General features: G+C 35.1%; 1 protein-coding gene across 1 annotated transcript; it reads left to right on the top strand.

Annotated features, from left to right (window-relative positions):
* Positions 1-15,618: 15,618 nt before the first annotated feature.
* LOC125649024 (adenylate kinase 7-like) lies at positions 15,619-22,435 on the top strand. The gene is made up of 16 exons (XM_048876230.2): positions 15,619-15,783; positions 16,130-16,303; positions 16,422-16,530; positions 16,718-16,812; positions 16,938-17,048; positions 17,648-17,731; positions 17,823-17,908; positions 18,033-18,123; positions 18,277-18,354; positions 18,455-18,604; positions 18,703-18,831; positions 18,943-19,183; positions 19,831-20,172; positions 20,316-20,455; positions 21,739-21,897; positions 22,243-22,435. Exons 1-16 carry the CDS (start codon positions 15,697-15,699, stop codon positions 22,279-22,281), a joined length of 2,115 nt encoding a protein of 704 aa, XP_048732187.1. The 5' UTR covers positions 15,619-15,696; the 3' UTR covers positions 22,282-22,435.
* The last annotated feature ends 2,295 nt before the right edge of the window (positions 22,436-24,730 follow it).

The raw sequence follows: 24,730 nt of genomic DNA on the forward strand, positions 1-24,730 counted from the left end.
TGAGCTGTTTACAAGTCATCATATTTCCTCTTTTTATCATTCTCAGATACAAATTGAACAATTGTACAACATGTATGCACAGTTAGTTCAGCATCATGTAAAACTGAATGTGGTATGGATATTTTCGTTTTTATCAATGTATTTTAGACCAGTTTATGAACAAATTATGACATGAGGAAATGGAAGTTTTGTCTTAATCATAAAATGCATCACACGGGAGGAGATAAACTCCATCTTTCCATATTACAGTTTATTACTATGTGTTTTTTGATTGACTGAGATATCGGGCTCTGCTTTTTGGCGAGTAATCGTTTAATTCAAACAATGTTTTATCATGTAGAAAACATAATTGGATTGGACAACAGGTATTGTCTATCTAATCCCTCTCCATACAAAGTACATAGTCAAATCTTTCATTGCAAGTTTGTCTAGTTACATATGAATAATAACATTGACACTGTATATTAATTTACAACTTAATGTATGACTGACAAGAGTAATTTAGGTATGAATATGAACAATGACTAAATAAAAAGTAAGAAACATGTCAACAAGCGAATATTTCGCGATTCGATTTAATCAACAGGTGTTTTGTCGATAGTTCACGTTGCTTATCCCAGTTCCTCTACATCATTTTATTTTTGTATTAGGAGTTTTTCGAGAAAGAAAACGTCATTTAGCACAAATAGATCGACATCAGTTTAAAAAGTTTTGTTATTGATACGGTGTGTAATCGCTCCACAAGAATGAGAGTAGATACACTTACACATGTATATTGACCATTTCATCTGGAACCAACACATAAAAAACATACGATGTAGGTTTCCTAACAGAAGAGGTAAACATGTCTATTATTTTGCAGTATGTACAGAATTATATTATACCAGTATATGTGTTTTGCTATCTTACTATTTTGAGGATTGAATTTGTGATTTACATTCAACCCAGAAGTGTAATTCGTAATACCTGTGGTTGATTTTAAAACAGATCATGTAAAATGTATGAAATGTGTCCAGCACGGTATAGGTGTCCATGGGATACAAGGATACAAGAACTGTACAATCCCTTCTAACTGTACGACTCACTAATTCTAAATATAATCTTTCATACTGATATTCGCTTAGCATACATTTGTGCTAATAGATTAAATCAAACTAAGATGAAAGAAACATTGTATTTAAATCAACATAATGATTACTTTTCAGTATTACAAAAAATGATGTAGCAGGTAGACTTTTTGTTTTATGATAGATAGATAAATAGATAGATAGATAGATAATTTCAACTCGTTAAGAATTAAACTAATATATAGGATAAAACAAAATAAACTTTCATTATTTCCAGTTTTAAAAAATCAGTAAACATGTCCAGTCCATGTATTTCATGGGAAATAACGCACAACTGTTTACAAGGTTTTAAATTTCCTGTTATTTTCCTGTCAGTACATAATTAACAACTAAACATGTTATTTCAATGTATCCAGAAGATTTTGTACATCTTGTTTTTTCAAATTATATTGTTGACCCTTAACATCTCCGTACGTTGTTTGTTTCTGTGGTTTTCTTTCTCTGACGTCATTTGTTTCTAGGCCTGATAAAAGGCTGCCCGGTCTCATTGTGAAGCGCAGTGTTCTGCCAAGTGCGGGGCCTGACACTCCTTGGGTTGTGTTCGACATGCATGTAGTTATACATAATGTATGTCAAAATGCTGGTTGTGTAGCAGAACTTATCTGGTTGTAAAGGTCGCTAGATTGGGTTGTGGTTGCTGTATTTTTGAGTTGTTTTGTTTCCTTCGTCAGTAGTGGTGGTGTAATTTGGTGACTGCACTGTCACATTCTTGTCGGGTCAGTAATGGTGGTGTAGTTTGGTGACTGCACTGTCACATTCTTGTCGGGTCAGTAATGGTGGTGTAATTTGGTGGCTGCACTGTCTCATTCTTGTCGGGTGTCGGTGTCTTCTATGTAGCTAAATGGGCGTCTTTCATCGCAAATGTTGAACAAGGTTTTTCTGTTGAATACAGGATTAGCGGAGTAGTATTGATCAGTATGAACTTTAAGCCTCAGTCACAACCGACCCTACCTCCCCTCCACGGGGTATGTACGACAAAATACTCCAAGGAACTCGCGCTTCTCGCACGGGCTTCTTCCGAAATTTCCATCACGCATATAGCCCGTAAAAATGCACGATGCATGATAAATATGTCCAACAAACTTGACCATTTGTTAAGAAGCGCAAAGGGCGCAAGTGTACCGTGCTCTCGACACAAGAAACAGGCAGAACAAGGGTCAGGCGTGCGTGTGGTTTTTTTTATTGGTCTTTCGGAGAAAACCGATGGTCCAAAACGCTGTTCGGCCGCAACGATGGATAACGACGGACACACTCGCATCGTTCGAATAAAATCAACAGCAAATCGTAAATATGGCTGCTTATTTTCGTATGCAGCCCGTGGTCGCACGTCATTTAGAATTACTACAGAAAGAAAAATAGGTCTTTCGTTTAAGTAGTCAGGAAAATGTGCAGCAGTCTTGCGATCCACGATGCGCAGACCACTCACAAATAGTAATAAACACTCAATGAAAGTTTGAGAACCGTGCGTTATCCTTACGTCCATTTCACTATAACCGTATTTACATGTGTTCGTGGTAGCTCAGTGGTAGAGCGTTTGTTTCGCAACCGGGAGGTCGTGAGTTTGCGCTCCACTCGTGCCATGGCCGCGTCAAATCTAAAATGTTAAAATAGGTAGTGATTGCTCTTTCGCCAAATGCTCGACATTTAGAAGCAAGAACCACGGGTCTTTTGGATATGACCTCAAAAACGGTGGTCCTGTGTCGCAACTGGCGTTGGCACTATCAAGAACCATCACTGCTACGGCCCTGAACGCTAAGTATAGGTCTAAATGTGTGGTACTTCACCTACAGCTGGTAACGTACTCACAATATGAGTGAACGATCCTCGATGGGACGCAAAAACACAAACATTTCTGATGTGTTTCCCTTTCATATCTTTAACAACTGTAATGATAGTCATTTCCTCATGAATACAAAGCAGGTGTGAATAATGTGTGTAAGAATCTTAATAGATATAGTACGTCTTTTTGAACGGCTGGGAATTCCGACAGAAATAATTTCATTTTTCAAAATACATTAGGGTGTGGAATGCATCGCTTCACATCGGCATACTTTTCTAACGCGCTTCGTGAAATAGTCTGGCGTAAAGTGTCGCTATGAATTATTAAAAACTTAATTCAACCCTCGTGTGGACGCAGTATGACCGAATTATCACCTTATGTCGTTTTTACGCCCACCACGAACTGACTACCACATTTCTTTCTGAAATGGTCATGTATCTGTCGCTTGAATATGCATTACAGATATCCAAGTGACAAGTAAACTTGTTCGTAAACAAATTTAAAACCAATTACACAGGAATTATGCTTAGAACAGTTGTAGTGATATAAGGCATATCAGATATCCTTACAATTAGATACATGTATATGCTAATACAAGTAGTGTCTTTATCAAGCGGACAAAATTTCCCAAAGCATCGAACCATATAGCTTTAACTTGTTAATAGTTCACCCCACCCACCTAGCTTCTGGCCCGATAGTGGTTCACCCCACCCACCTGGCTACTGACCCGTTAATAGTTCACCCCACCCACCTGCCTACTGACCCGTTAATAGTTCATCCCACCCACCTGGCTACTGACCCGTTAATCTGGCTACTGGCTCGTCAATAGTTCGGTAAAGAACTCAACCAAGAATTTGCTTTTGATTTAGAACTCGATTCACTGTCTCCCTATGCCAAGATTTTAACTCTAGAAGGTTTACGGGAAATAGAAGAAAAATTGAAACGATGGAGGCTGCGTGAAGTCGGATTCTGGGGTTTCCTTTATATATATGCCTTCTTTCGCTTTCATTCAGTAGAAAAATATATTGATAACATTTGAATTCCTAAACACCTGCATTTATAAATGTCATTTGAAATTTCTAAAACTCCCATATTGTTTCAGTACATATATATGTTTGAATGATATTTCATGCGTTTATAACTTTTGAAAACCACACAAGTATTCTTACTAAAAGGATTGTACTAATGCTTTTTATTACGCGAGTGTTTGAAATATTGTTTTCTCTTTCTCCATTTTGAAATAAAAGATGTGATATTACAGTTAATGTGTTACTTTGTTTTAAAAATACATGTATTAGGACACGAAATATGTTAACTAGGAACCAGTTTCATGATAGCATGAACTAATTAATAAAACGATTCAACTGCATTTTATTGATTATGTAAGTGCCCCCCCCCCCCCCCTTCGGGTTGGATTTCACCAAAAACAAACAAAAGCACATGTCTCTAAATTTTCGTTAGCACCAACTTCAATTTTCATTTATAATGTCCATAACTGTAAATTGTTACTTTTCATATATTTTACTACATCATATTTAAAAGATATAATATATTCAAGGTGACGGAAGTTGTAATCTTCATAGTAACGGTTCACAAGCTATTACATTTCCTGTTTTTATCATGTACGCGCATATGTGTATGTTTTGCTATCATTTCATTGTTTTAACATTATGCTAAGGGCATGTTAAATATCTTTAAGATGTACCTTATTATATACAATTTCATCTACGACAGAGAACCCATAAGTGAATATTCCATACTGTATGTGGACATCTGAAATTCCCATTGCTAAAGCCAAAGGGAGTATAGTTTTGCCCTTTGTCCTCATCTTCCATCATTATTAACGTAGTATAAAAAGGTGAAGGTGAGAAGCAGTGATCAATCTCAGCAGTTAAACAAAAGAAGTGATGGTGTTATGTAGAGTAGATCATAATCTCTTTTTTGTGTTATCCTGTTTTAAAAAAATAATATTCTTTTTAAACAGTGTCTTTTAACATTATGTCTAGAGAGTGGTTTCTGGATATTTTATAACTGCTAAATAAGTGGTTAATTAATTTAGAAAAGCCACAGGAAATGGCAGTGAACTGTTTACTAGTCATTACATTTTTTCTTTTTATTATTTTCAGATACAAATTGAACAAATATACAACAAGCAAATAAATTTAGTTCAGCGTGTAAAACTGAATAGGGTATGAATATTTTTGTTTTTATGAATGTATTTTATACCAGCTTTATGAAAAAATATGACATGAGGAAATGGAGGCTATTCTTTAATCACACAAAACACCACACGGGAGGAGATAAACTCTATCTTTCCATATTACAGTTATTACTCTGTGATTTTTTAGGCTGAGATCTCTGGCTCTGCTTTCGGCGAGTACTCGCTTAATCTAAACAATATTTTATTATGTAGAATACATAATTGGATGTGACAACAGGCATTGTCTACATAACCCCTATCCATACAAAGTACATAGTCTAGGTCATACAGATAGAGAAATGTTTCATTACATGTTTGTATAATCACAGATGAATTATAACACTGACACTGTATGGTATCAGCAATATGATAGAGATTAGTGATATGTTTTAAATTCTATATCAATTTACAACTTAAATGTATGACTGACAAATGTAATTTAATTATGAATATCAAGAATTACTAAATAGAAAGAAAGAAACATATCAATAAGCGAGTATTCCGCGATTCGATTTAATCAGCAGTTGTTTTGCTAGCTGCAGAACTGTAGCTCTCTGAAAAAATATTTTGACATCTCTGTTATGTCAAAATATTTTTTCAGAGAGCTACAGTTTTGTAGCTATTGTTTTGCTTACCCCAGTTCCTCTACATCATTTTATTTTTGCATTAGACTTTTTTAGAAGGTAAACGTCATTTAGCACAAATTGATCGACATCGGTTTAAAAAGTTGTTATATATATATATACACGGTGTGTAATCGCTCCACACGCAGGATATTAAGTATACACGTATACATATATTGACAATTTCATATGGTAATTAAGTGTGAAACTAACACATACAACCACACGATATATGTTCCCAAACAAAAGGGGTAAAAATGCTTGTTTTTCACGGGAAGAGATTTTTGAATTTTCTATTATTTTGCAGTATGTACAGAATTATATTATACCAGTATAAAACATGTCATTTTAGTTGAACGTCTGGAGAAGTCGAATTTGTGTTTTGCTATCTTACTATTTTGAGGATTGAAATTGTGATTTACATTCAACTCAGAAGTGTAATTCGTAATACCTGTGGTTGATTTTAAAACAGATCAAGTAAAATGTATGGCATGTGTCCAGCACGGTATAGGTGTCCATGGGATACAAGGATACAAGAACTGTACAATCCCTTCTAACTGTACGACTCACTAATTCTAAATATAATCTTTCATACTGATATTCGCTTAGCATACATTTGTGCTAATAGATTAAATCAAACTAAGATGAAAGAAACATTGTATTTAAATTAACATAATGATTACTTTTCAGTATTACAAAAAATGATGTAGCAGGTAGACTTTTTGTTTTATGATAGATAGATAAATAGATAGATAGATAGATAATTTCAACTCTTTAAGAATTAAACTAATATATAGGATAAAACAAAATAAACTTTCATTATTTCCAGTTTTAAAAAAGCAGTAAACATGTCCAGTCCATGTATTTCATGGGAAATAACGCACAACTGTTTACAAGGTTTTAAATTTCCTGTTATTTTCCTGTCAGTACAGAATTAACAACTAAACATGTTATTTCAATGTATCCAGAAGATTTTGTACATCTTGTTTTTTCAAATTATGTTGTTGACCCTTAACATCTCCGTACGTTGTTTGTTTCTGTGGTTTCCTTTCTCTGACGTCATTTGTTTCTAGGCGTGATAAAAGGCTGCCCGGTCTCATTGTGCAGCGCAGTGTTCTGCCAAATGCGGGGCCTGACACTCCTTGGGTTGTGTTCGACATGCATGTAGTTACATGCCAAAAATGCTGGCTGTGTAGCAGAAGTTGCCTGGTTGTAAGGGTAGCTGGATTGGGTTGTCGTTGCTGTATTTTTTAGTTTTCTTCCTCGTCAGTAATGGCTGTGTAGTTTGGTGACTGCACTGTTTCATTCTTGTCGGGTCAGTAATGGTGGTGTAATTTGGTGACTGCACTGTCTCATTCTTGTCGGGTCAGTAATGGTGGTGTAATTTGGTGACTGCACTGTCTCATTCTTGTTGGGTCAGTAATGGTGGTGTAATTTGGTGACTGTACTGTCTCATTCTTGTCGGGTGTCGACGTCTTCTATGTAGCTAAAATGGGCGTCTTTCATTGCAAATGTTGAACAAGGTTTTTCTGCTGAATAGAGGATGAGCGGAGTAGTATTGATCAGTATGAACTTTAAGCCTCAGTCACAACCGACCCTACCTCCCCTCCACGGGGTATGTACGACAAAATACACCAAGGAACTCGCGGGTCTCGCACGGGCTTCTTCCGAAATTTCGAGCACGTATACAGCCCGTAAAAATGCACGATGCATGATAAACATGTCCAACAAACTCGACGATTTCTTAAGAAATGTAAATGACGAAAGAATGCCGTGCTCCTGACGCAAGCAACACATGGGTCAGACGTGCGTTTTTTACTGGTCTTTGGAAGAAAACCGATGGTCCAAAACGCTCCTCGGCCGCAACAGTGGATTACGACGGACGAACTCACATCGTTCAAATGAAATCGACAGCAAGGAGTAAGTGCGACTGCTTATGTTTAGGTATACAAGTTCGTATGCAACCCATGGTCGCACATCATTTAGAATTAGACCTGCAGAAAGAAAAATACGTGTTTTGTTTAAGTAGTCAGGAAAATGTGCAGCAGTCTTGCGATCCACGTAAGACAGATGCGCAGACCACTCACAAATAGTAATAAACACTCAACGAAAGTTTGAGAACCGTGCGTTATCCTTACGTCCATTTCACTATAATCCTATTTACATTTGGTCCTGGAAGCTCAGTGGTAGAGCGTTTATTTCGCAACTGGGAGGTTGTGAATTTGAGCCCCACTCGTATCATGGCCGCTTCAAACTTAAGATGTTAAAATAGATAATGATTGCTCCTTCGCCAAACGCTCGGCATTTAGAAGTAAGAATCACGGGTCTTTTGGATATGACCTTGAAAACGGTGATTCCGTGTCGCGGCAGGCGTTGGCACTATAAAGAACCCTCACTGTTACTGCCCTGAGAGCTAAGTACATGTATAGGCCTAAATTTGTGGTATTTCACCTACAGCTGGTAACGTACTCACAATATGAGTGAACAATCCTCGATGGGACGCAAAAAACAAACATTTCCAATGTGTTTCCCTTTCATATCTTTATACCAACTGTAATAATAGTCATTTCCTCATGAATACAATGCAGATGTGAATAATGTGTGTAAGAATCTTAATAAAAATAGTACGTCTATTTGAACGGCTGGGAATTCCGACAGAAATAATTTCATTTTTCAAAATACATTAGGGTGTGAAATGCAACGATTCACATCGGAATACTTTTCTAACGCGCTTCGTGAAATAAGTCTGGCGTAAAGAGTCGCAATTCAATATGAATTATCAAGAATGAAATTTATTTCTTAATTCAACGCTCGTGTGCACGCAGTATGACCGAACTGTCGCCTTACGTCGTTATTACGCCCACCACGAACTGACTACAATATTTCATGTATCTGTCACTTGAATATGCATTACAGATATCCAAGTGACAAGTAAACTTGTTTGTAAACAAATTTAAAACCAAATACACAGGAATTATGCTTAGAACAGTTGTAATGATATAGGCCCTAAGGCATATCGGATATCCTTACAATTAGATACATGCTAATACAAGTAGTGTTTTATGAAGCGGACAAAATGTCTTAAAGCATTGAACCATATAGCTTTAACTTGTGTATGTAAATCACAGTTTAAAATTGAAAATTCCGTTTGTTAGTCGAATCCTTAAGATTGTTACTGTTAAAAAAGAGACAGTGGTTGATATCCTCGTATAGAAAAAGAAAATTAATGAACAAACCCAACAAATATAATCATTCCATTTGAAGTTTTCATTTATATTTTATATTGTTGTTCAAAGGGAGTGTGAACACAACAATACCGTCCCCGCCCACCTACTGGCCCGTCAATAGTTCACCCCACCCACCTGGCTACTGACCCGTTAATAGTTCACCCCACCCACCTGGCTACTGGCCCGTCAATAGTTCATCCCACCCACCTGGCTACTGGCCCGTCAATAGTTCACCCCACCCACCAGGCCTGGAGGTTATAAAACTTTTTTGAACATGTTTTCTTACTCAGACTCAACCTCTGTATTCTAAATTGCACTTATACTCAAAAGTGAAAGTTATAAAACTTTTATAAAATCATTTTCAAAATAAAATGGAGTACATACTCAAATTTTTTTTAAGTATGTTTCGAAGCTTGTTCAGAGATATACTCAAAACAAAAATGGCTGAGTTTGAGTATAAGTACAGTAAAAGTTTTATAACCTCCAGGCCTGGCTACTGGCCCGTCAATAGTTCACCCCACCCACCTGGCTACTGGCCCGCCAATAGTTCACCCCACCCACCTGGCAAATGACCCGTCAGAAGTTTGATAAAAAGAAACTCAACTAAGAATTTACTTTTGTTTTAGAAATTGACTCGCTGTCTTTGTTAGCCAAGATTTTAACTTTAGAAGGTTTACGGGAAATGTAAACTTTATTTGTGGTGCAAAGCAAGTTATGCCTATTGTTGACGATATCCATACACAATGTATTGTAAACGAGTTATTAGTGCCTTACAGCAATAAACTAGTAGATTACAGGAATAAACTAGTAGATTACAGGAATAAACTAGTAGATTACAGGAATAAACTAACTTGATGAGCAACAACTTTTGATTAAACTAAATTGTACAACCTTTAATCTCAGTTTACCACTGTCTGATATGATTTATGAATAACACCTGCATATATAAATGCCATTTGATATTTTTAGCCATATTGTATCAGTGCATTTACATGTTTGAATGATAGTTCAAATGAATGAAAACCACGCAAGTATTCTTACAGGATTCTACTAATGCTTTTTTTTTTAATTACGTGAATATTTAAAATTCTTTCCTCTTTTTCCATTCTGAAATAAAATATGTCATATTAAAGTTCGTGTGTGTGTCCTTGGAAATAGTTTTTAATGCTAAGCAACCGATCTATTGCTTTATTTTAAAATTATCTTGTTAGAAATTTGGTGCTATGTAAATTTTGGGATCTCGTTTGCAGTGCAATACATGGAAACACACACACACATTAAAAAAAACTTAAATAACAACCAATTTAATGATAGCACGAATTAATGAAACTATTGAACTGTCTTTTATGGATTGTGTAAGTGTACCTTACTTTGGGTTTGATTTCAGCAAAAATACACAAAAGCAAATATTTCTAAATTTTCGTTAGCATCAATCTCAGTTTTTATTTATAATGTACAAAACTGTAAATAGTCAGTTTTTATTATAGTACATGCATATTTTTTTTTTTTTTTTTTTTTTTTTTTTTTTTTTTTACAATTTTCTTAAATTTATATTATAAATTGACAATAATCTCTGAATTGATATCCAGTTTTAACATATTCTAAATCTTTTTCTACAGGTGAGTACCATGACTAATGCAAAGGTTTACTATACAAATAAGCACCCTTAAGTAGGTTTTTAAGTCTGTACCAATAACAAATGATTGATTTTAAAATATCATAATGTAGTGGGAATCTCCCTAATTCTGATAGTATAGCGTTCATACTGAAGTACAATCGCTTCATATGCTACTTACACATTCTAACTATGAACAATTTCCTATTTCAGCATCTGTACCTCAAGACTTGACTTATTCCTCTTGGCCCCTGAGGGGGCATAGGGCCTCAACAATAGTTTTCCTCAAGACTGTATTCACTTATTATAATGGCATTAAAATGACAGCATTAAAGAATGATTGCTGTATATTTCTGTGACATAGGGTAAAGTTCGATAGTGGCTTGTTTTAATGGAATTGGTCATTCGTGTAATGCTAATGAATTGTATATGACAAAAATATGACAGATCATTATGGTATTTTGTTTTTGCAAGAAATAACAAGTATTGAAGTTAAAAAAGAAACTGTATTAAAAAATTCGAGAATATATTTCAAATTTAAGGGCCAGATAAGGCCGTTCTACATATCCGTTTTAACTTTATCGTACAAGTTATTACATTTCCTGTTTTTCTCATTTCAAATACAACCGAACGATTCTTATATATATATATATATATATATATATATATATATGCTTTTGTTCTATAATGTACAGATTGATGTCATCGGCTTTAAGTGTTCAAAGTACCACAAAGTTTGACCGATGTCTGGCTCTCAGGGCCGTAGCAGTGAGGGCTCTTCATCATGCCAATGTCACCCGTGACGAGTTCATATCCAAAAAACCCGTGATAATTCAGCGTCTTAGACTTGACGCTGCGCAGTGATCGAAGGGCCCTCCCGGTTGCGAACTGAACGCCCTATCACCATCACATTGCCCAAAATACCAAGAAATACGCAATTTATATATCAAAAAGTATTATTTTAGACGTCCAAACGTTTTCAAATTAATTCAATTATTAAGTGTACAAAATGTTAAAGAATTTTTTTTTTCTATTTTTATTTTCATACAACTCTCACGCAATCACCTATATTACAAATATTATCTTTTATACTTATATGTATGTGTATGCTGATCTATAGCTCTGATTATGTGTATGTTGTTCACCTTATATTATATTTCATTATGTATAAAATTGTATATCTGATGTTCCAGATGGCACAAAGAAATAAACTGAACTGAACATTACCGAGTACATCGTGTAATTTCAGTTCACCATGTGAAAAATGAATTTGATGTGAATGTTTTCATTTTAATCATACATTTAGACCAACCTCGTGCAATGATTAAAATATGATGGAATGGATGTTTTCAGGTCATTTAACATTTTATAAAGGAGATAACTCTGTAATTAAATATGTTCTGTCTTATACTAATGTTTTTGGGGTAATCTTTAAACAATACATGCTCTTTTTTTTTTTTTTTTATTATCGGGTAATGAAGATAGCGAGCATTGTAGAAAAGTTCATAACTCGCGTTAAAGGGTTATGCAATTTTTCGGCAATGATATAGCTATCTTTATCACCCGATAAAACAACAAAGAAAGAATTTTACTGTTTGTATTTTTATTTTTATGAATTTTAGAAAGTACTGTAGATTTAATACTTAAACATGTTAAACGTCATATCAGTGGCTCATTGGTTTCTTTATTAAATTAAACGGAAAAGCCAACATGCCCGACGCTCCTTATAACATAACAAATTTTATTTTCCAATCAAGGGCCCTCAAGGGGCAGCATGAAAATACATACAGATAATGTACATATACATATACAAGTAAAGAAAGAAGTGATTACATAGCACATATAGTTATATACAAATAGTGTTATATATTGTTCAAAATCAATTTTCCAGTTATATTTATAGAATAGATGGCTCTTCAGAACATAGTATGTAAATGAATTTTTGTTCATCATTGAGTTTAGTAAAAAAAAAAAAAAAAAAAAAAAAAAAATTAACTGTTTTTTCTATAGCACCACAAAAAGATTTTCTTTCGTCAACAAACTTTTCACATTTAATCAAAAAATGAATCTCATCACCTAATGAACCGGAGTTGCATTTGTTACATATTCGTTCATTCCTAGTAATAACAGAATATCTACCAACTTCAATCATTAATTTATGGGCTGATATCCATATTTGGTCATGATTAGTACGATAGTACTGAAAAACCGGATCTAACTGTTTGCACTAATATGTATTCTTTGTCGAGGATGAAAGCAATGTCAATTTCAAAAGAAACATAAGAGAAAAGATTCAGTGAATATAAATATATTAATGCATTGAAAAACGATTATCTTTATCTATCGAAGAAAAATAATTAGATTTAAACTTCTTCGCAAAACGTTGTATACTTCTTTCATTATATAGACCACAGCTAGGATATACCTGTGGTGCGACAGCTGCGAATTTTTTTTTTCTTCTTCTTCAAGAACCCACCATTTTTAAAAGTGCAGCTGTAATTGAATTGTTAATCACTAATTAATGTCTATTTTTCTTTTGTCCGTCCCCCTAATAAAATATGCTGATGTTAATTGGGAACTGTACCGATAGGGATATCAAACTATTAGAAGATATACAAGTAGATGATGCGAGAATAATTACTGGCTGAAGAAATATTTCTTGTTTATGTCTCTATGGAGAACTTGGATGGGGTCTTCGTAGTACTGAACGAAAAATTCACAAATTATTATTATTATCTAAAATAACAAATGGCTACTCGCTTCAATATCTTACAGATATTTCAGAACCCTATATTCCCAATCTTCACTGATTTTAAGGTTCCTCAGATTAGAACAGTCACGTACATGGAAAGCTTTCTTCCTTCTACGGTGCAATTATTTAATGGTCTTCTAGTGAATATTAAAAATTAATATTTTAATATTAACCCCCCCCCCCCAAAAAAAAACCAACTTTTTGTAGGAGTATAATTTAATATTTTAATGTTGGTGATAGAAAGCACAATATTATACAATGTCAGCTAAAATGTTAACTCCGATTTTTTTTCTCCCATCACTTTGTCAGACTCTAATTGTGATGCACCCTGTGAGGATGCAAACCATTACTTTCTTTGATGCCCTGCTAATAGTATTTATAGATATGAACTTCTTCATACTATAAAAGCAATGATGTCTGACACTGATACACGCGAATCCGCTAATCTTTTACTATTTGGAAATTCTTAAATTGATTTTGACACCAATAAGAACTTTTTGAACTTGTGCATAGATTTGTCGCACTTACCAAAAGATTTAAGTAATCTTCAAATATATCAGATGCATACTATATCAAGAATGTATACAGGTAGACCTCAGATTAATTACAAATTTCATACAATTTTGTACATGTACATATCCTGTTTGATCATTGTGGAGCGGGCTCATATGGGCTAAGTCTGCTGCCCAATCTCATCAATTTATTGAATAAATATTGTTTGAATTTTAAAGAGTTGCTCTTTACATGTATTTCGAAACGGATGGATTGGCAAACCTTCAGCAATCCCAGCAAGAAATCAAGTTATTACAACAATATTCCCTGATTATTCAGTAGAAATTGAGAGACCTGATTTACGATCGATCTAGCTGACCTACCCATATATCTACATTACAAGAAATACAATGAATTATACAACATTCAATAACAAGAGACTCATGGGCCACAAAGCTCACATGAGTAATCCCGGTCTTAACTCTTTGTTTCCACGAAATTTTTTACTCCATATTATGACCTCAACTAAGCCAAATTTGAATCCACACATGTTAGGGATGCAATAATTCAAATGATGCGCGTATCAATTTAATTATTACCCGCAATAATTTAAATGATGCGCGCATCAAATCAATTATTCAATTGATACCCTTATCAATTCAATTGGTAAGAGCAATAATTGATTTGATGCGCGCATCAATTGAATTATTGAGCGTAATACTTGAATTAATGACGTCCTTAGAATTAATGATTAAAAAAATCTTCAATTATTTGCGTTGATGTTACACATGTAATTTGGCGCTCTATAGACTCTTTGTGGCTTCTAATTAATGACAAAAACCAAGACTATTGCATAAAAGAACAGTTGCAATTTCGCAGTAAAATCGAGGGTTGTTTTTTTTTTTTCAATACCAAAAGATTATTAAATTTTTCTCTGGAATGTACATTTGTAAATAGAACAAAAGTAATTATAACACCCCAAAAATTAAGATTAAATTCTGAGTGTAGATTTGCATTTATCCTGGTTTCCTTATTGTTAAAGAAATAACATTGTATTTACAATCTGTGTACAATCTATATATCCCTCAATAGGATCTAACGCCACAATATAGATTTGATACATTGTGGAAGTAGTCGCGATTCACTGCGTTACACCACAACGGTTTGCTACGGGCTTGAAAAAAATATCAACAAGTCTCATGGCGTTCCAGAGTAGAGAATTTTTATATCAACCACTCAATTTGTGTGGCGATTGCCACTTATAATTTAACTGGCAACCGGCACTTATTTAACTGGCGGTCGCCACTTTTAAAGTCATCTGACGGTCATCAGTTCTCTCTCTCTCTCTCTCTCTCTCTCTCTCTCTCTCTCTCTCTCTCTCTCTCTCTCTCTCTCTCTCTCTCTCTCTCTCTTCAAAATGAAACGGGGTGCGACTCCCGTTTACCCCCTCTTCAATGATAAGTAAAGTGTTACTTGCCGCCAGATAATAAATACCAACCGCAAGATAACACATGACGGCAGTAAAATCAAGTGGCGACCGCCACATTAATTAATTACATGACAGCACGAAACATCGGAACGAACTTCATTTCAATATTAATGTCACCTATTGGCTTCCATAGAGTTAGGCGTTACGGGTACATACTACATAGCTACGCTTTAGTATTACATCTTACCAATTTTCATGTCAAACTGACGGCCAATTAACAACTAACTTACTAATTTATATAAACATCTATAATTTTTTGTTTGTTTGTTATAAATTTTCGATTTTCTTTTAAGGCCTACCAAGTTCCAGTTCGACACAACTATGTACGAGTTGCTTAGAAATGTTTATTCCCGCAGTTACCTCCCATTTTACCTAGCAACAGACAAGCAAAATGGCGAGCCAAGACGAAGACAAACCTAAAAGTAAAAGGATATTTATTAATCAGGTCGACCAATATCAGGGCAAAAATATTGCAAAGGTTAGTATAAACAGTTTTGAATCTTTTGGTGAAGCGACTGTTGATTCCTTTCATTTTCGAGCCGTTCATAAGACTGTGAAAGTTCTAATCGTCGCGTCGTCAGCTTGAATGGAAGGCTGATGTAAACAAACCTTTTCATATTTTAAACGATGTCATATATTTATTGGTGTTTTAGATTACTTAAATCCTTTTGTAATATATGCTCTTTTTCTCTTTAAAAAAAAAGATTTATTGGACTAATGATAATCTTTTCATTGTAGAACAAAAACATACATTGCATAAGGAAATTATGTTTTCTAAAACATTTATATAACACATTTATTAAGAAATAGTTTTGTTGAATTAGTTCATTTCCCGCTGTGTTGTCGGAGCCTCATTAGAAGAACCAGAGGAGGAAGATGATGCTAGGTCAACCACCAGCTCCATCATCGCTGCCCCAAAGGAGGGCTGTTATGAAGTGGTGGGTACAGTCAAGGACCGGGAGGCCCCCAAACCAGACTTCATGAAGGAGGTCATCAAGGTAACAGAGATAATAAAAATACATGTGAATTTAAGAACAAATCCAATGCTCAAAAAGCCTCACTCGTATCAAAATGTTCATATAGCTACTACAGAACTATGGAACTCTCTCATTGTAGTTTGATAACAAAGACCAGCTGTATGAACATTTGGTTGAATGCGATATCATTGTGTATGACATCACAGAAGATCCCGACCAGATTGATGAAGCAGTATGGGCTGTGTCAGGTAACGATTGAAAACAATTTTATAAAAAAAAATTCATGATTGTTACTGCATGTCTGTTGATTTAGTCTTAGATATCACTAGGAATACAGAGAAACATAATTTCAATTGCATTCAATGGTTAAATTTTATGGGGGTTTTTGTTTGGGGTTTTTTTCAATTAATTTTCTAACTTCGTTGACAATTTCAGAAATCCATTCTGATCTGGAAAAGATAGAAAAACCTAAAATGTTCATTTTGATTTCTACGGTGATGACATGGGCAAAGAGTAAACCACTTGATCCCGTAAGTACTGATGTTCTGAACCAATTAAGTTATAACTTTTTCACCGTAAAGTTCTATTAGAGTTCAGAATTGAATTTAAAGGAAAAAAGCATTTCATGATATTAAGTGATCACTGTATATGGTAGGATGATCCAGAAATCCCATTCACTGAGGATGATTACAGAAGAAGAAAACCACATCCTAATTCTAAAGAACACATCAGTGCTGAGAAGACTGTCATCAAGCTTGGAAAGACAGTAAGTTCATCATGGTCTTCTGTAAACACCCTAGATGTATCGCCATGGACTATATATGGCTGGTCCGAGATTGCTGAGATGTTGCTGTTATTCATAATGGGCATTTGAGTAAATATCTGTATGATATCAATAATTACTTTGGATCATTAACATGAAATGCCTAGTTTAAAATGATGATAAGTATTCAGCTTACATTTTCAACACGTTGAATGAAGAAAATAGGATATATTATTATTGTGTCGCCTGCGTTACGCAGTGGCGACATATAGGGATCACTATCCGTCGTCTTGCGTCGTCCTGCGTTGTCGTCTGGCGGCGGCGTCTGGCGTTGTCGTCGTCACAAAAAATTTCTGTCACAGTTTTCTCAAGAACCACATGGGGCAACTCCCTGATATTTGGCACAGAGCATCAGTGTGGCCAACTGTATTGTGTAAGACATTTTCGAATCTGTCGCTTATCAACTTCCTGTTTAGTGACAAAAACCATTTCAATAATTTACTTTTTCAACGTTATACGTGATATATTACATATAGAATGAACTAGCAGGCGACACATGTCTTCCGGGGAAGACTTAATACTGCGTTTTGTTTTGTTTACAGAATAAAGCCAAATTGGTGACCTATGTAGTTGCCTCTGGTCTTACCTATGGAGCAGAGGAAAACATCTTTCACTATCTGTTTAAAGTAAGTCTTCAATATTCTAGAGGATTATTTAATACCACAATGCATATTGAGTGATTTACACTGAACTACATAAAAGATGCTTTTGTTTTAGTCTGCTTGGCACAATGCTCCATTCCTGCAGTGCTTTGGCAGCGGTCAGAACGTTGTGCCAACCATACATATCAAAGACTTAGCTGGGTAAGTATCAACTACCATAGTATTTAATGAAAAAAATAATCAGAGAGTAGAGTTTCACTCTTATTTTAGTCTTCAACTTTAATTTTGATTAGAATTATGGAATTGATTTTATTCTGTTTAATAGTGTCATACAGAACATTGCTGACAGTAGACCAAAAGTTCGTTACCTGATAGCAAAGGATGACACCCAAACTACACTGGATGAAATTGTCAAGGTTTGTCATGATTATGAACTCATTTTAAAAATCCACTTGCTTTATTCTCTCCTTTTATTAAAAAAAACTGATATATAGCACGGAAGTCTTCAAAATTCATGTGTAATGTATATATTTAATTTTTTTTTTTTTCATTTTATTTTTTGGAATTAGGCCATCAGTGAGAAACTTGGTAAAGGTAAAGTTAAAAACATCACAAAAGAAGAGGCTCTTCTCAGCAAAGACATTGAGGTAAGATAGCTCTTTTGTGGAAAAAGTAAAACAAGTTGTGTCCCTTTAACACAATGTTTCCTGCGAGATTTTACTTGGTTGGTTTGATTTTCTTTTGCAGCAGTCAGATTTTGATCAACTCCTGGTAAATCTTAGGATGGATGCTGTATTTGTGAAGGAGAACATGAGGATTATGTGGGTGTCTGAGGCAGGGATGGTGGAAAACATAGACCAGATTATAAAGGAATACAAAGACTCCAGAAAGCTACAGGTGAAAACACATACATATCATATTAAGTTTGTTACTAAAACTCATGTTTATTTTGTGTGCATATGTTAATGACATTTGTTATTTAACAACATTCACAGCCTCTTAGAATTTGCATTGTTGGACCACCTGCCTCGGGAAAGACTACAGTTTGCCAAAAACTGTGTGAATTCTACAAACTCCACCACATCAAAATCAAGGATGTCATTGATGAAGCCCTTGATGAACTGGTAAGTTTGCAACAAAACCTGCTAGCTTTGTTTTATCATACGAGAAGAGTCGGCCAAAGGAATGAGACCCAAACAGATTTATTTGCTATAATTGTTGTTGATTTTTGACAGCAAACACTATCTAGACGAGCAGATTCGGAGGACCAGGAGGATGATGATGGGAAGGCACAGGACGCTCAGGAGCTGCTCAATGAAATAGAGCAATCTAAAAATCAGGAAACAGGAAAGATTGAAGATTCTCATGTTATCAAGTTCTTCAGAGACAAGCTGCACTCCAAGCCATGCCAGAACCAGGGCTTCATTCTGGATGGATTCCCCAAGACCATAGAACATGCCAATGATCTGTTTGCAAGTAAGTGCATGAATGAATACATTGTGAATAAATGCATACTACTGGTAATGATGTTTGTTTTAATCACGTTTTTAGTGATGAAGATAATTTCATACATAAAACTTTTATTCCTACTTGGATGTAGAAGGAATTGTGATATTTTTGTTTCGAGTTACACTTGTTGTAGGACTTGATTAGTACATTAATACTCAGTGATTTTTTAAGACCCCTTTTAGGTCCGAATATCGGCCCTTTCACCTCCCAAAAGTTACCAATTTTTTCCCCAATTTAACTTGCACTTTTCCCAATGATAAAATCTGGCGAAAAACTTATCTACTAAAGAATAAGTTCAATGACAATAGTTTAAGTACGGCATGACAAAGACGCATCAATCCTAGATGATTTAAAAAGAATGGTAACAAATTTTAAGAGCTATAAGAAAAGAGAGTTAAATATGTAAAATAAAAGAAGAATTACATCAATTTGTGTTTGATTTCTTGTTTGATATATCTTTTAATAGCATATTTACAATAATGACTAGGTTTTCCCCATTTGATCAAAATGTTGACATTTTTCCCAATTTGAAAGCCACAGGGCCCTTTTGAAAAATGTTGAAAAATCACTGATACTATTTGATAGAAACTTTACAAAAATTTCTTTCCAAACAGCTGAGGAAGATGATGATGCAGAGGAATCGGCAGCCACCAAATTTGATAAAACCATTATGCCCGACTTTGTCTTCTGCATGGAGGCCAATGATGAATTCCTCAGACAGCGCGTTATGAACCTGCCGGAGAGCGTGGTCCATGGAACTCACAACGATGAGGAGGGGCTCATGAAGAGACTCGAGATGTACCGCAGCATCAATAATGATGAGGAGACGGTCCTCAACTACTTTGATGAAAAGGAATTTCATCCAGAGAAACTGGATGTCACAAAGGATGATTCCCCAATGATGAGAGACACGGTGGAAAAGATCAAGAAAATCATAGGAGAACCCAGAAACTATGGTATGGCTGAGATGCCAGTGTTTAAAGGAAATTTCTTCATTACCATTTCTTGTGTTATCACTTTAATCTGGATTAGAATTGTGGTATTTGTCAGAATAGTTCAAAGTATGAATATGCCATCATTTGATATGTTTTGTTTTAAGGTCCAACACCAGAGGAGCTGGAAGAGATGAGACGACAGGAGGAGGAAGCTCGCCTTAAAAAGGAAATGGAGGAGAAACAGGAGAAAGAGCGACAAGAAGCAGAGGAAGCCTCACTCCGCAAACAGAGGCAGGAGGAGTGGGTAAGTCTGCACAATCACTCCAGAGTAGTGAGTGGAATTATTCTCTACAGCAAGCTATTTTGTAATCACAAAAGCTAATCCCAAACAACTTTTTTTACCCTCAGAGAGATAGGATATACTGTAAGAAGTGGAAAATTTAGTGAGACACAAATTTAGTGATTTTCCCATAAAAATGGGTACATGTGTTGTATATTTAGCGAGAGCTAATTTTTGCGACTTTATAATTCCAGGAAAGATAACTATTACCTTCAATATGGAGTAAATTGTAAGCGATATTCAATTTTAGCGATCTCATTACTCTCATTGATAATGCCAAAATTAAATCCTTGCTAAAAATTCTGCTTATACAGTATTGTTTCTTGTCTCTTCCTCTTTTAACCTTCATTAGAACTTTTAAACCATACAAGATAGAGACAATCTGAAAGGTTAAGGTATGGCTGGTAATAGTCAATGTCAATTCATTGAGGGGAAGATAAGAAAATATTATTACACCTTGATATACTAATTCTATACAATGTGTTATCTGATTCATGGTCTAGACAGTCACGTGCAAGGGAGGATAAAACTAAAACTTCACATCTCCCTCAAACATCATATTTTCCCCATCATATTTCACTCCATCATATTTCACTCCTTTAGCAGCCTTGTACATTTTCCAAAAATTTTACATCAAGGTAAACATAGCTTATCGTGACATCACAGTAAGTTTGAGGTATCGCTTTCATAGTTTGCAAGGCACTAAAGGTTTGTTTATATGTAAGTTTTTGATACAGTTTAATCACCTGATTTTGGTTGATACAAAAATCGTGTAAGTAATCAGCATTCAAAGGGAAAGGAAATACAAGAAATGGCTATCATATATCACTTTATTTCGTTTGTATTTTCTAATACGTTGACAATGCGGTGTTACCGTGAGGGCGATCTCAACTATATATATACAATGTACATTATGTATTTAAATGAGCAGACTGCAATTTCAAATGCATTTTTGTAGTATTGCTCTGTTTCAGTATAATAAACAATTTATTGCATGAATGTTTGGGAGGTATGAAGATCTCTTCACCCAAGAAAAATCATATTCTTATCGGACATTGCCCTCGGGGAATATGATTTTTCTTGGGTGAAAACATATGTAGATCTTCCTATCTCCCTCACTATCATGCAATAAATGTATATTGTAAATATGAATGAAATTTTGACTAGGAGAATATATTTTGTTTTGTATAATAACTGTGTATATTCATTTTAAAATTTGGAACATTAATTCTTTGTCCTATTTCCAGACCCAGCGTCTAAATGAAGTGAAGAGGGAGGAGTTTGAACTGTTGGAAGCTCAGTCCATTCCACTGAGGAACTACTTAATGAAGCATGTGATGCCAACTCTCACCCAGGGCCTTATTGACTGTTGCAAGACTCGACCCGATGATCCCATCGATTACATTGTAAGTTTCCTAATAAACTAAAAATGATTGTGATTATCATTGATTCATGTAGTTATAGCAAAGTAAGATTTTTTTCCCCCAACAAATGCAAAATGGTGGAATTCTTTAAGATTATATTATGAATTTTTGTGGTACTGTCACAATTAAGCAGTTCACAACTCTCTCTTGCGGTTCAATTTAACAGTGTTTTCCAATACATGTTGTCAACAATAAGATATTCAAGATTTGAACACTTTTAGACTCGGTGAAGTTGGGACATATTGAATTTCTATTTGGCAGTTGGTTTTTTTTAGGTTTATTTTTGGTACTTGTTTAACCGTATTCTCTCCATGTTTCATTTTGTAGGCCGAGTTCCTTTTCCAGAACAATCCACAGGTAGACTAAGACCTACCTCAGTGTAGCTGTTGTTGGAAGGACTTTGGTTTCTGTGATAAGTCTGTGGCAGATTCTGTGACTTGTGTTTACTGTTACATTATATACATGTCAGATCTTTATATTGAGATTGTAAATATAAATAATAAATCATGATACAAATTGACTTTTTGATTGACACATAATAATGTAAAATCACTGGGTTTGGGTGGGTGGGGGTAGGTGTAGGATTTTTGGAATGGACATGCCCATAAATTCAATTCCTTTACAGATAGGACCATGAAAATGTCAACTCCTTAGCAATAAAATCAATATAAGATCTCGGTAATCTCCTACCACAGGATTTTTTTTCAAGCCACTGTAGTTCGAGCCCCAAAATCATACAACATATGTGATTACATATTCATGCCAATTTGTTAATTCAACAAAAAAACAATTGATGGAAATTTACATACATGTTCCCATCAGCAATATAAAGGCATACAGGAAAACATTGAGTTTTTAAAAAGTTTCTAGTTTTCTTTTCGATTACAAGAAAATTGTGTTTTAAACTCCTGACAAATTTTGCAGTCTGGGGTTTAATCCCATTACAAGATTAATTTCCTATGCATTGAATTTTCTTGTGGAATATAAATTTCAGTCTTCATTTTATTTTAATTTCAGCAGTCTCCTGTACCCTCTTCTCTCCCTTTGATCAACACCGGTCTACATTAATCTCCTGTACCCACTTCTCTCCCTTTGATCAACACCGGTCTACATAAGTCTCCTGTACCCACTTCTCTCCCTTTGATCAACACTGATCTACATAAGTCTCCTTTACCCACTTCTCTCCCTTTGATCAACACCGGTCTACATTACCTTTACATTCAGTATATCTATATACAATTTTATTTGAAAGTCATTGTAAACCCAGTGTTAAGCCAATTAAAATTAGTTGATAGTTTATCATCCCCAGCTGCCCTCAAAAAAGGCCCACCCCAATTTTTTTTATTTTCGCAAAAATTACGATTTCATACAAACTTGCTTCCCAGTGGCATGAGTGAATGAATGTTGGTTTTTTTATCTTCTACCAAGGATTTTTTGTTTAAATGTTAACTTGATTAACACTTTGTGATGCATTTTGTCATTAATTTTTTTCTCTTTGGGGGAAATAAAAATTAAAAGATAAAATCCCACCTGCCCCATAATTTTTTGTGACCCCGGATGATAATCTACTAAGTAAGTTGAATTGGCATTATAATCCACATAGCTACTTTTATCTGTAAATCAAAATAGTAGTCTCCGGTCAATAAATGCACTGTCATATCAAAGGTTCAAATTCATATGTACATGTACATGTATGCATTGTGTACAGGTGCGTAGCCAGAAAGAAAATGTAGTAAACGCAAAGTATGGCAAGGGGTCTGCCCCCAGTGGATTCGGGGCAGATCTCTAGTGGGGGTCCAGCCCCCCCCCCCCCCCCCCCCCCCCCCCCGAAACACCAGAGTTTTACCAATGAAATCACATATTTTTTGTGCATAGAAATGGTTTCTTGTCAATTTCCAAACCCAGAAGAATTCAGTTATTTTCTAAAGAGGTTTTTTATGCCAACTCACCGTATGTACATTGTGTCAGTCTGATTAAATCCATCCCCGATGTACATTGTATCAGTCCGATTAAATCCACCCCCGATGTACATTGTGTCAGTCCGATTAAATCCACCCCCGATGTACATTGTGTCAGTCCGATTAAATCCACCCCCGATGTACATTGTGTCAGTCTGATTAAATCCACCCCCTTTCTTGAGTGGAAAGAGATGGTTTTAGTCAGACTGTACATTGTGTTTGGACTGACTTCACATTCGTTTTACAATATTTTTGTTGTTTTTGATTGGTATATATATGGTAAATGTTACTGATAACAAAGAATATCCTCATCCACCTACTACATCCATGTATGATGTACATTATTTGAAGTGATATTTGACATGTTAATGATTTGAAATTCCAAAAGGACATTAAATTTGATTGAATGGACATTATGATGCTGATTAAATTATAAACCGGGACTATATAATGCAGTTATTTATAGGCACAGATATTTTAACAGCTAAGATTTCTCTCTCTCGCAAATGATGTGTACACAGTTGTGTACTTGCGTATAGGCAGCTACATGCCTGGTGTACAACCTTGTTTTAGCTGCAGTTCAATTTTCGTTGTAGTCTAAAACCTTGAAATTCAAACTGCAGAAACCATAACCTTGCCATAACAATGATATACTCATTAGAATTCAAAGTAGCATGAAAATCGATTTCGACAAGAATCTATGAAAATAACCAGGAGAGGATCTATAGCTAAAAATATGTTATCCTCTCATGGGTTCTGTAGGATTATCAAATATGGTCGTTTGTAACTCTAAGTGGTGTACAAAGCTTTCATGGCCTTAGGAAAATCCATGCATATGTCTACAAGTGAATGCGAAG

This window comes from Ostrea edulis, chromosome 5, assembly GCF_947568905.1.
Source record: "Ostrea edulis chromosome 5, xbOstEdul1.1, whole genome shotgun sequence".
Lineage (NCBI taxonomy): Eukaryota > Metazoa > Mollusca > Bivalvia > Ostreida > Ostreidae > Ostrea > Ostrea edulis.